This window comes from Acanthaster planci, linkage group LG05 (assembly GCF_054643075.1).
Source record: "Acanthaster planci isolate LZ-2023a linkage group LG05, COTS_SCS, whole genome shotgun sequence".
Classification (NCBI taxonomy): Eukaryota; Metazoa; Echinodermata; class Asteroidea; order Valvatida; family Acanthasteridae; genus Acanthaster; species Acanthaster planci.
Window position 1 is genome coordinate 2,628,619 of NC_141781.1, and position 12,988 is coordinate 2,641,606.

General features: G+C 41.8%; 1 protein-coding gene across 1 annotated transcript; it reads left to right on the plus strand.

The window, feature by feature from the left end:
• The first annotated feature begins 219 nt into the window (after positions 1-219).
• On the plus strand, positions 220-6,517 carry LOC110987909 (uncharacterized). Its single transcript, XM_022251068.2, has 4 exons — positions 220-377; positions 2,673-2,813; positions 4,000-4,171; positions 4,977-6,517. The coding sequence occupies exons 1-4, from the start codon at positions 371-373 to the stop codon at positions 5,044-5,046; spliced, it is 390 nt and encodes a 129-aa protein (XP_022106760.2). The 5' UTR covers positions 220-370; the 3' UTR covers positions 5,047-6,517.
• Positions 6,518-12,988: the final 6,471 nt, after the last annotated feature.

The window sequence follows — 12,988 nt, forward strand, 5'->3', positions numbered from 1 at the left end:
GAGAAAATTGCGCCCTCTTTTGGTCCAGCTCGAAGCTCATTAAAAGGTGTACTCTCAATGGCGATTACCACAAGGAGATGTAAATGTTTGTCTGTTCATGCATTATTTACGAGGATAGTGGTGTGCGTGTCGCACCTGCCATAATAATCACGAGTGAACTTCATTTAACAGAACTCTTTGACACGGCAAAGAGTTCAAAGTTCAAAAATGCTGCGCACAGCCCCGTTGAAGTAGTGCAGTGGGGACCCTACACCAGAGAGGCGTTAGCACTGTCCAAGAGGTGTGCGTATACTAACAGGTTGCACCGCTGCTTATATCCGTTTCAAACTTTCAGCTTCACACTAGTTCAGTTTTTGCCGCCTTATGCAGGATGTCTGGTAAGTTAGCTTCCATTGTATCTGCAGTCATCGAACTGCAGAGTCAAAATACATTTACCTGCCTCATTAAAAGAGGGTGGATTTGTTTTACGGTGCAGTTGCAATGTAGCAAGTGTAGAAATAGTACAGGCATGCTGTCAGTGCAGTGCGAACTTCGTATACTGTTGCTTTCTTAAAAGTAAATAGCCCAGGCAATAGTTATGGGCGTTGCAAACGGGCAAGCTGGGGCAAGGAGACGCTTCACCCCCCCCCGCCTTTCCCAAAAAGGAAAACTAAAACCTGAGGAAAGGAAAGGGGAGAAAAATGGACGAAACGGGGCCGGGTACATGTAGGGCATTAAAATGCCCAAATTGCTCGAAATACCACCTACCATTAGTTAGTCAGTGTTGCCCTGATATGCTTTGCCCTTTACCGGTGGAAAAAGTGCTGCAGCCACGTGCACGGTCATGATGCATCACTGATATGCATTCATGTAATCTTTTTTACAGAACAAGTTTTACTTAACCTGTGACAAATGTTTGTCCACTAAAGAATCCGGCACCGCCGACGCCTATATGCAGCTCAGGGCCACTGTTTGCTCCACGCCCGTGAAAAAAGTGTGGAGAGTACCTTCATATCCGCGGGCTCGGCTTATTCTTGATCGTTATTTTCGCGTCTGGACCGGCGATCCGTTTCGTCCATTCTTCGTAACTGGATCATTGTATAAATATTTTGGGTCCATTTTTTTCGTATCCCTGGTACATCCAGTGTATAATTTCGTAGATTTAGACAGTGGTGTAACCATGGGGGATTGAGTCACGAGGGGCACGTGCCCCCCCCCGGCGAATGCCTGTGCCCCCTCCGATGCCCCCGTTTGAAATCCATGAACAACCTTTGCTGCAGCTCACTGTCTTTTTAAGTGTCATTAGGTAATACAAATTATTTGCCAAACGAGTAAAAAAATGAATTTAATTTTAATACACCTTGTCGAATTTAACAGGGAGTGAAATATCACTCGTAGAACCCCAAATATGTAGAATGACCTACCCGCGCTTGGTTTTTTATTATTATTATTTTTAGCTGGAATGGCTTTTGACCTTCACAGTGTCGTGGCCGTTGTTGAATAGTGTTCTTTATAACACGGTTATATGTTTTGACCTTGAGAAAGTATTATTGTCCATTGTGCGTGTGTGTTGTGGCATGTGTTTACTATAATACTTTGCATATGGACTGACTCGAGGAATAGACCACTTCCAATGCATATGTCATTATAAGGCTAGGGGAGCAGGGTAAGATGTAATCAAGCGGAATTAAGGGCATCATTCCTAATTAATACAGCGAGGCTTTTAATACGGCGAGGCTTTGATCTACAAATGCATTGTTCGGAGCAAGATTGCCCTTCGGATTCGAAGTTGACCAAGGTATCTAGTTGGCGGTTGAGCGAGTGCGATGTGATTGGAAGTGGCTAATGAGGCCAACACGGGCAAGAAAACCTCGTTCCCAGGTTGTGCACATAGTGCAGTGCTCTGGGTGCCAGGCTCTAGCCTTACGCATCTCTAGCCTTTTTTCAGCTTGGAAGATCTTCCACAAGAAAAAAAAAGCAAGACAAAAGTTAGCATCCTGGGCAAGACAAAACACCCACTGATGGGCTTCAGCCCGAAACCCCATCTTTGCTTCAGTTCCAATACACAAAAATGTGCAGCGGCAAACCCCAACGTTAGCCCCAAATTACATTCTTTACTTCCATGCAGATTTTAACAATGCTTTCCCCGTACCATATACCTGTTCCCACTCAGTATGCCCCAAATCCATCAAATACCCGATCATAATCGGGTCCTTCATCTTGTGTATGCATACTCCTACGTTTCACATTGAGGACCGAACAATTTTTGGCGGAACAAGGGATGTTTCCCTGTCCTAGTGGTTAGTGTTTTATTCTGGGCGGTAAGTGCCTGTGTCCTTAATTAAGGAGGAGTGTTATATCGTAGGAATAATTTTGAAAGGAAACATATGCCCTCTCTCCTCTTTGGACGAGTGAACATTTTTTTAATAACGCACAAACTTTGTCACGGGGATTGTTACTGTTCCTCGGACACAATATATTCAACTGGGATGCCAACTTGAGACAGCACAGGGGTTTTCCCCCTTTATTCTTAATTTCAGCATTGGGGAACGGACACACTATGCAGACATTGTTAAAGAGCTCATGGTATAACTTCTGTTCGGGAACTTGGTTTCCATATCTTTGTACTCTTCTTGAATGTAAGAAAATCCTTTCATGATAATGGTGTACTTTTTTACGCCGTCGTTCTCCAGACTTGAAGGATGCAATCGACCGACAAAATGCTATCTTTGAGAAGCACTTTGCCGCCAACGACATGGAGTCCCTGAAGGGCCTGTATACGGAAGACTGCCGGCTCATGCCACAGGGTGCAGACACCATGGTCGGCAACAACGGTAAGATATCAGGGTTCCTTGACCTTTGATCATTGTGTTTTACCTCCTATGCTGAGATCCGAGTTGCATGACTATATTATGTTTCGGTCGTCCGCACTGCCCTTTGAATCTGCAGTAAGGAGGAGCGAATGAGTATGATTCTGCGGCTTCGGAAGATAATATTTGTTTACAGGACGCATGTGGTATGATTGCCAGTACTGAAACTAAACATTACATCGCGTATTTTGATCTAAGGTCAACTGTTCAAGAGATTAAACTCACATGGCCGACTTGCGGTTACAAACGAAGCAGGGCTTTCATCAATTTGAATAGGTTCTGCTGTTCCGTGTTAGCATGTCGTCGCCTCGAGTTACTCAGGATGGAAGTTTATAAACTCGTGTATTATATACTTAGGATAAAATCGATCTTTGTGTTATGATCGATCCTATGATGATTATTATTATCAAAATTTAACTGGATTGGTAGACTATTGGTGTAAACTTTTGTTTTGCAGCTTTCCAGAAAGACATTACTCCTCTCCTTTGGAATCATATTGTATATACATGTAGGTGATCGTGCGTTTTAGTTAGGATTAGTGATGAGACTAGAACATGGCATAAACGCCAGTTTCATTGCTTGTGCTTACTAATTGGGCGCACGACGGAAAGCCTAAAACAAAGAAGATGAAACTAAATCATTGACGTTATTAATACTGCCTACTGATATTCTATTAAAATGGACAGCGTTAATTTTGCTTGAAATCTTTATTTTTCGACAAGCTGACCTTATATCGACAGTTCATGAACGTAGCCGGAGCCAATGAACCTCGCACGATCAACAAACGGGCCTCTTTCACGATTTTGCAGTTAATTTAGTGAAGGAGACACAACCATCTTTGGCTGATCGAATAAAAAAATCTCCACTTTTTCGGTGTTTCTCCTACGTTTCCCCCTCTCTCCGGCAAGCAAGCACCGACTGCGCACGAAATTGTTTTATGTATATGTTTTTAATGTATTTAATTTTTTGATTCATTAACCAGTGGAAAAGTGTAATAAAATAAGTAAAGTAAATACGATGGGCCGTTGCAACAGTAAAAGCTTTCTAATTTTCGGGCCGCTGGATGCGTCTGATCCATGCACACGCACCTGTTGTTTCACTCCACATTTTCCAATCATCGACTTAATAAAGATCTGCCTTTTGACTGCAGTTATCCCACAGGTGATGGGTGGTATGATCTCTGCTGGTGCCACGTCTGTCAGTCTAGTGGCCGATGAGGTTGGTCCGCTAGGAGCCTCGGCCGTCGGCGTCGGTGACCTGGTCTACGAGAGAGGCCACTACAAATTCAGCAAGGCTGATGGCTCCGCTGTTGCAGCGGGCAAGTACGTATAGGTGGCCGCAACGGTCCTCTAAATAGGATTGAAACAATCGAGTATTCGTCCACGTGGGCTTCTGAAACCAGGGAACGTATTTTGGGTGCTTTTATGTTTACATTTCCCGCGTCCATCCGGAGAGATGAACTTTGGATAGGTCAATTCTTGCATTCACTGTTCTCCGTCATGAAACACCCGAGGGTAACTCCCTGTAGAGTGCAAAATCGTGACGTCATTTTGACTGGGAGATAAGGTACAAACGAGAGGAGCTGGCAAGATACATGTATCATTCGACATCTTGTCCGCATCAGTGAGGGTTTGAAAATGCAGAGGAGTTCATGGCAGGGACATTCTGGTGCATAGCGGGATAATCCGAGTGCAAGGCACAAAGCACCTGACAGCGGGGTGCGAAGCGGTTTGTGCTGCCCTCTGCCATCATGGCTGCCCGTAATATGATCGGGCTGATATGGCGCCATGCCGATTGCGAGAATGAGAACAAAGCAAAGCAAATATGAAATATTTAGAGGTAAAGGAATGAAACCTGGAGAACTTCGATGAACTGCCTGATGGTTAAAGACAGTCCGCTTCGTTAGATTTTTTATGATTCATATGGATTTCAGTACTGTTTTCCTTGCTCCTGTTTTGTATTTACTGGATGTTAAGGCCTGTTAAAAGCCTTTTTTCACCTTACAGCGAGCCGCTAGTTCTTGCTTTACCACTCCCAGACAGCCCCGTATTAAGAGCATTCTGATTTTTCTCATGAACAAATCCCAGTGTTGCTGATTTAAAGAAAATTTTGCTTTTATATTTCTAGATACGTAGTCATCTGGAAAAAGACCGAGGAGGGCTTCAAGTTGTACATCGACATCTTCAACGACAATTGAACTGTCGAACGAACATCTGCTATAATTAAGCGTGTACTTTCGATTGAGCATCGACATTTGTTCGACAAGTAAATGCGCTTTTGAACGAACATTGTGCTACGTCAATTAAACACCATTTCGTACTCTTAATATTTTCAAAAGAGCTTTTATTTTGCTATCGATAAAGTCGGACATAATCAATCAAATCCAGAAAACATTATTTTCTCATTATCAAGTCATTGTTTATAATTTAAAGGAAATCAGGTTGCTCAAATCAAATTCTGTCTACCAAGAAGGAATGAATTTTATTGAAATACATTTGCAAATTCGTTTAGGCACTTTTTTGTTTATGGTTTTATTTAACACGAAAATCGAGTGCAGAATAGTGTTACATTTCCCCAATCGCTCAGAAACATGGCCATTATTTCCAGTATGGAAGATACCCTCACGTTGTATTTTGTAAGTGCTAAAATTCTGAGAAAATACTAAGCTTTCAAACGGTATTCTACGCTGAAGCAATTCTTCTAGGACCACGTCTGCTAAAAGAAAGGTAAATGCGCTGTCTTTTTTTCCCAGAAGAATTGAAATATTGGTATTTACATGTTCTGCCTTAAGTCTACACACGCCCCAGAGGCGTTACTATTCCTAACGATCCGACACTAGACAATTCAGTTGTTGGATCATTACGCCGGATCACATGCACAGCCTTGTGGTGTTTGGATTATGGTAATGCTTGTCATTTCTTGTAATTTTCATTTTTCGGCTTCTAGGTCCCCGAACACTTAAGAGGTATTAATACCAATCTGTGAATCATATTGCTGCCAAGGGACATAATTAATGCAAAGATGCTTGTATTTGTTTTTTTATCTTCCTTGTGTTACTTAATTCTGAAAACGTTTATTATTCTGTTGGCAGAACTTACTTGAGAAAACATACTGATACCCACTACGTTGAGGCTGATATTTTAGATGTGGGTGCTCCCTGACGGGACAATTATGAAGGAAAAGCGGTCAAAGTTGGCACAAATTTGTCTCATCACATGATCAACCCGAAAGAATGAGCCATTTGCGAGTTAAAGTTGAATAAAATATGGTAAACTGTGTCATCTGATTGGATAAAAACGTAACAATTTGAATTCCCCAAACTAAAGACACGGTTGCTATACCTCGTGGTTCGGGGCAAGTTTTTGCTTAGCGACCACCATCATCGGAATGGACTGGTTCCTTTGTGCCGTTCTTATCTATTGAGAACAGTGTATTTGTTGCAAGGCGTCTTTTATTAAGCAAAAGCTTGCCCCGAATCACAAGGTATAGCAAAAGGGTTTTAAGTATGGAGAATTCAAGTTGCTATGTTCACGTGAATTTGAATTCAAATTTAACTCGCAAAAGGATTATTTCTCTTGGTTCCGGAAATGACCGATATGTGTCGATCGGCACACGGTTATATTTAAACAGTTACATATTAAATATTGATAGTTTTCACACAGGAAAATGTCTTTCACGGCTTTTGTCGGGGCTTATTCACGGCACCGCTCACTGATCGGTTCATTTCTTCGGTCCTTAACCTTTGCCAGCGTATCACAAGCTAGCTTGTTTCTTTTCCTCGCGTACATCTCTGCTTTATTTTGTCTTGATGGAAACTTGCAGGTGCGTGATCCACGTCGTCAATACGTGATACTTATAGTTACCTGTCATTCTTGCTCCACAAAAAGGTCTGAATGACGTCAGTTTCCGATTCAAACGAAAAGTCGTCACCTTTTCTCTCCTTCCACCCATACGGTCCCAATCCCAAGCTCCGCCCCCATGCAGTTTTTAGAGGATAATGTCTCCAACTGTGTAAATACGTCCGGGTGGCATTTTCCTGTGACGTACTGTCGTAATGCAACTGCATGAATGAAACAAGTGTGCCGACTTTGGTGAGTTGTCATAAGTTAACCGTCAACAACACGTCGGTGCTTATTGGCCAGTGTCGCTAAAGTTCGGCCTTCTTGTTTCGTGTAATTGCCGCAGAAATGAACACTATTAATGATTTGGTGGTACACGTGCATATCCACAAATTTAATGAAATTTTGTACAGCCCACAAATGGTTAAAAAGGTGCAGGACACAATTTTTCTCATAGTAGATGGTAATTTCACTTATTTGTTTTGTTTTTTGTAACAATATCATCGTAAGACATGTCATTACATATTGAGTTGCTTTTTCTACTGTTCACCGTAGATGCACAGAGGTTTGGTCATTTGAATGAATTCCTCCTGGTTTACATCGAAGCGCCTCGCGTCATTCAACTGGCAGATTCTCTCGTTACCTCGGCGAAGCACGTTGAAAGAGAGACACCCAGGCTCCTTGGAACATTTCACCGCACAGCCGTTGATGCTTGGAGCTGGAAACTTGCGAATCACGTGACCCATCAAGCAGGATGACAGAAGTCGCCAAGACTGCAGCTGAAAATTCTCGTTGTCAATCTGGTACTTACAGATAGCGTAGTAAGACTTACTGCAATGATTGTCTTTCCATCTACCCGTTGGAATCATTCTTGCACATTGAGGATGTCCGCAGTTGCTAGGCTCGGATGGTGCCCAATTCCTGTAAGTCTGCATGCTGTCACCGCCGCAAACCCACTTTCTCTCCGTCTTCATGTCATTGCAGTCGATCCAGTAGGCCTCTTGGCTGCCTTCAATCAATCTCCTGACAAAGCCATTTTCTGCCTGTGACCGAGGAGCCGTTATCTCTCCGCCCATCTTGTAGCATCTATTTCGCGATTCGGTCCATCTCAACGGTTCGTCAGTGCGAGCGTAGCAGGTGTCATTCCACTTCGTCCAACCTGGGCTGCAGTTACGTCGGGAACTGCAGTCATTTGCCTTGATGCATGTGACTGGAACTAGCACGGTGCATAGAGCAAGAAAAGTCTGCCGTGTTTTCAGAGCCATGATTTCAATACGTTTTCGAGGAAAAGGCAGGACTACTTACGTCACGGTGTATAGCAGCCGTTTTGAACAGTTGAATTGTTGGAGACATATGCCAGTCTTCAGCTCGCACGCGGCGAGGTCTTGTGTGTGGAATGTGCCGAAAGGATGGTTTATATTTCTTGCTCATGTGTAGTTTAAAGCAACGATTAATAATTGAAGCCAAACAGTTTAAACATTGAAGTTAATGGATGCATGTATTAAGTGCATACAGCGTACTCAACTAGTCAGATTCACACAACTAAATGAAACCATCCAAGACATGGCCAAAATGGCGTGCCAAACTCGGAAAATTTAATTCGCAAAAAATGCCTTTTTTAGGTTGCAGTGCTGCCTCTTGAAGCCAAACTGATACTCCATTTTGATGTAGTTTTTTAATGGTCAGCTATTTTGTTGACGATTGGGCTGTGCTAGTAATAAGGAGAAAATGGACAAAATGAGTGGTACCGGCGAGAGAAACATCGTTGTACGTCCGTCAGGCCAGCGTGTGTGTTTGTATAGGCCTACTCAGCGACTCAAAGCAGACAGTCGGCAAAGTTGAACTGGGCTCAACTTTGCCGATCCGTCTGGGGCTGGTTTGCGTTTGTGGCGACACTTCCGTCTGACATGTTTCCATTTGTCTGCGTTGCAGTTTGTGTCTTGATTGTGTGGATCTCTGCGTTTCTCACGTCGACATGGAAACCAGGCTTAACTTAAATTATTAAACTACTTCCTTTGGTAGTACACTGTGACTGACTCGTACGTGTAGTTAAGTTGCCTTTTAGGGTCGTTCACGTAACATTTAAGAGCCTAACTGCTTGCAAACGTTCAAGGCCTGCTATCAGGAAACAGCCGCCGGTGAGACATCTCCTGTCCACCGTGTACGGTTGAAAGCTGAATCTCGGTTCCAGAGTTCTCCAGTCACGTATGTTCGGCCCCCATAGACTGTGCATGCATTTTAGTTTGTGTATTCGCGCATGCGCAATAGTGACTAATGGTCGTCGGCTCGAAAAATTATTCTAGCAGACGATGCATATCGGTGGTGACCCATGTGAAGGATTTGTCCTGCCATTTCCCTTGAAGACCTCGTGTAAAAATAACTTGCAAAGGTTAACGGCTAATGTGGGAACCACAGTTCACTGTCTCTTCGAAATGAAGACCATGTCGTTTACAAGCTTGAAATTAGTACATGCGTACTCATCGAAATCTCTTGGCCACGGAAATTATGTGTGGTGAGTATTTTGAAGAAGAAAGTTAATTGGCTGAATGCAAACAAAATAAGAAAAACACAACGACCAAGAATGATCATTATACGTTACAATTAACATATAAATCGAAGGGGTTTTAATAAAATTGAACACGACACATTAAAAGTAGAAATGAAATCAAACGAGTTTTTCTGTTTAAATGAATATCAATTATCGTCACCTGAAGCATGAAACAGAAAATATTAGCGCGGTATATCGAAAAATTGAAATAGAACATCAACCCATAGAACGTCTTAAACGGTGTATTTCACTGTTAAATAAGAGCGTTTCTCATTGCGCTTGATGTTGTAATAAGTCACAACTGCGATTTCTGTGTCTATCTAGTCAATTTTGATGTGTCTTTTTTTTGTAAGAATGTACATTTTGAAGAATAAACGACACTTTTCTGAATAGAGTGACTTTACAAGAGCGGTTTAAACTTAAAAGAGAAGCTTTGTTTCTTATAGGAAATACATTTGACTGGAATTATTTCAAGAAGAAAATGTCTTGCAAACTGCTATTTTTTGTGAAATAATTTATTTTGGAGCCTTATGTTATAAAATTCACTGTTGAGAGTTTAAACACTTTTTACCTACTTTTTCCACACGTTTAACTCGTGACATGTTCGTTAAAAATTTGTGTTTAGGAATGTGTTCAAACGCTAAACGCTTTACCGTGGGTACGTGTTTGGCTTTTTGAAATCCGCCTAACATTTCAACACAGTTATAAACGCATAACACTAAATATGTCGCGGTTAAACGTCAAAAAATGGGTACAAAGAATGTGTCTAGAAATGTGTTTAAACTGTAAGCGTTGATTTTACAGTGTGGTGTGAAATTACCTTTGAAAATCGATTCAGTAAGACATATTTCCGAAGATACGCCAAAACTATTAGACCTTCACGCTCACGCATGGCTCCTTTAAGCATCCATTTTGAGCATACTTTGGCAGATCACAGCGTATAGAGGAAACCTGACAGCACCAATGATCTGTGTTTCAAACAGTATGACTCTTAGGCCTAACTCTCTGATAACTGACGCCGCACAACAGGATCCCAACGATTTTTCCCATCAACAGACTTTAAAAAAAATCTTACTTTTGAATTTCCAGACACGTAATTATCTGGAGAAAAAAGAACGAAAATCCTCTTCAACCGATGACACCGTAGTCGCAAGACGTGTCTCCACGTGGCTCCAAATTTATTATTGTCGATAACCAGTCAAGCGATTAGCGTAATGCCCCCGAGACAACGTGGGGGGAGGCAAAAGGTGGAACGGCACCCCCCTGCAAACGTGGTCTATTCCCCGGGCGACGACTCTGATGAACTCGGACGGTAAATAGAAGAGGTAGACTCTAGAGACTCTAGGAATTTTGAAGAGTTTGTCTGCTTAACATTGGCCAAGATTTTCAATGGCCAAAAGCAGCTCGAGTTGAATCTCGCTGAGTCCATCGAGTATAATAGCGAAAGAATCGTCAATCTTCAGAAGGCCAGAGCAGATTTAGAGAAAGATTTGAGCGCCCTGAAACTGGACGTTTCTACTCTGACAACCCGGAGCGGTTCTCCCGTCGAAATAACTTCAGAGTCGTAGGCGTGGATGCAGCAGGGGGAGAATTGCATAACTTTGATTGAGGATATCTTGGCATGTGAGTTTGGCTAGAGTGAGCCACCGAGAATTGAGCGTGCTCATCGGGACGGTCAAGGCAAGAACAGTAAACCATAGTAAAAATGCTTTCGTTCCAAGATAAAGGTAAGGTTCTCCGCGAACGCCATCGAGCCTTGGACGGCTCCGCCTTGTACGTCCTTGATGATCTGACTGCCCAAAACTGGCAAGAAAAAGCAAGGTGGAAGAACAAGGTCAAGGCCCTCTTCGAACAGGGAACAAAATTAAGTTTCTAAGCAGGAAGATGGAGAACGAGGAAAGGCGTTCCCTATGAGTTCAACTAAGAACACTGGCTACTTATGTTGCTCAGGTATAGGCTATTAAAAGTAGGAGTTCGTTTTGTTTCGCTACCATAATATTGGAGCCCCTTTGGAGACAAGCATCATCTTGCCAAGTAGATTGCAAGTCAAAGGTGTTATTGGGAGATGTCAAGGATTTCTTTTGTTTTGAGTTTAAGGATCTATGGGTTAGCTTGTTTGGGGTGGGTGTTGTTTCAGAGGGTATTCTATGGGGATTGAATAAACAAAAATCCAGAGAAATGTCATTAGTAACAAGTATGTGGTAAAATTCTTTGCATTGCTTTCTTTTCTTCAATTAAATTTCAATGGCAAGGTGTGTGCCAGCCTTTTTTTTAAATGACAAGCGCTGCTAGTAATTATCGATAGCTTCGATGAATTGCAGAGGATTTGGTAATTATGAAAAACGCAGGGATATGTTTCACTTTTTGAAAAATAAGAATTTCTCTATCTGTTGTCTACAAGATGTGCATCTCAACGACAAGACGGAGGCCCGTGTCAGAAGTGAATGTGGTCTCGACTTTTTTTTTTTCAGTTCGTAGGCAAGTAACTCCAGAGGAGTGGCAATTTTGTTTATAACTATAACTTTGAGTATAAAGTACATAAATCGAAGACAGATGACAACGGTAATTTATTGGCCCTTGATATTGAGATTGCTGAGTTTTGTATAAAACTCTTTAATTTATATGGGCCTAACAACGATGAGCCTGCCTTTTATGACCATGTTTCGGATTTTATCAGTAATTTGGAATTCCAAGTTGATTAGCTGCGATATTAAGCCTAGTTAAAGGTCGGGTCATTCCTTAGGAGATATGTATCTTGATTTTAATAATAAGGAAAGAAGTAATTATTAATTAATTTGGTTTGGTTTGGTTAATTATTGATTATTGGAAATTCAACAATTCTTTGCTTTCTGATCCCGCTTATGCGGGACTAGTTAAACCTACTATACGCGAAGTGGTGAAGGATTATGCAGCTTTTCCTTACCAACCTGATAACCTAAAAAATTTCACCCCAGAGATATTCAGTTCACAATCAATGAACAGCTTTTCTTTTAAATGCTTCTTTTACAAATTCGTTCTAAGACTATCTCTTTTGCTGCTTGGAAAAAGAAAGAAGCTTGTAAAGCCGAGCGTGAACTTGAGAGCAAAATTTCTGATTCGCATAATAAAGTGTGGGAAGGAAATCTTGAGGCCGTGGAAGCTCTCAATATTAAACAGGTGGAGCTTCTTAGCTTGCGTCAGGTTAAAATGGAGGGTGTTTTAATCAGGTCCAAGACACGATGGATGGAGCAGGGGGAAAAGCCTTCAAAGTATTTTCTTAATCTGGAGAAACGCAATTTTGTTAATATTGTCGCATTGTTAAAGAGGACAATTGTACTTTGACTCGGAGTGAAGTTTTATTCTTTTCGTGAGATCAATGTCGAGTTAGTTTGACTTAACGCCAATTTTTGTTGAGGCAAGGAGAAATATCCTTACCAAAGATGTACGGGATAGCATTGAAGGTCCATTAATTTATGAAGAAATTACTAAAGCATTTAATGGTTGTAAAAATGGAAAATCTCCTGGCTCTGACGGATTTGGTTACCAATTTTACAAGTCTTTTAGCGATGCTTTACAGTGGTTTTTTTAAGGTCTTTGAATTTTGCGTATAAGTCTGGTCAGCTTTCGGCGACCCAGTGATTACTTTGTTGCCGAAAGGGTATAACCCTGCCAGTTTTTGAAAAATTGGCGACCTATCACCTTGCTGAATACCTTATACAAAATTGCCTCTGCCTGTATTGCGGAGAGGCTGAAACAGTACCTTTCTCAACAGA

What these genes read in the sequence shown, in the direction of transcription:
- LOC110987909 (XM_022251068.2), top strand. An exon ending in CACCATGGTCGGCAACAACG is followed by an intron (nt 2,814 to 3,999) that starts GTAAGATATCAG and finishes TTTTGACTGCAG; the next exon opens with TTATCCCACAGGTGATGGGT. An exon ending in TCCGCTGTTGCAGCGGGCAA is followed by an intron (nt 4,172 to 4,976) that starts GTACGTATAGGT and finishes TTATATTTCTAG; the next exon opens with ATACGTAGTCATCTGGAAAA.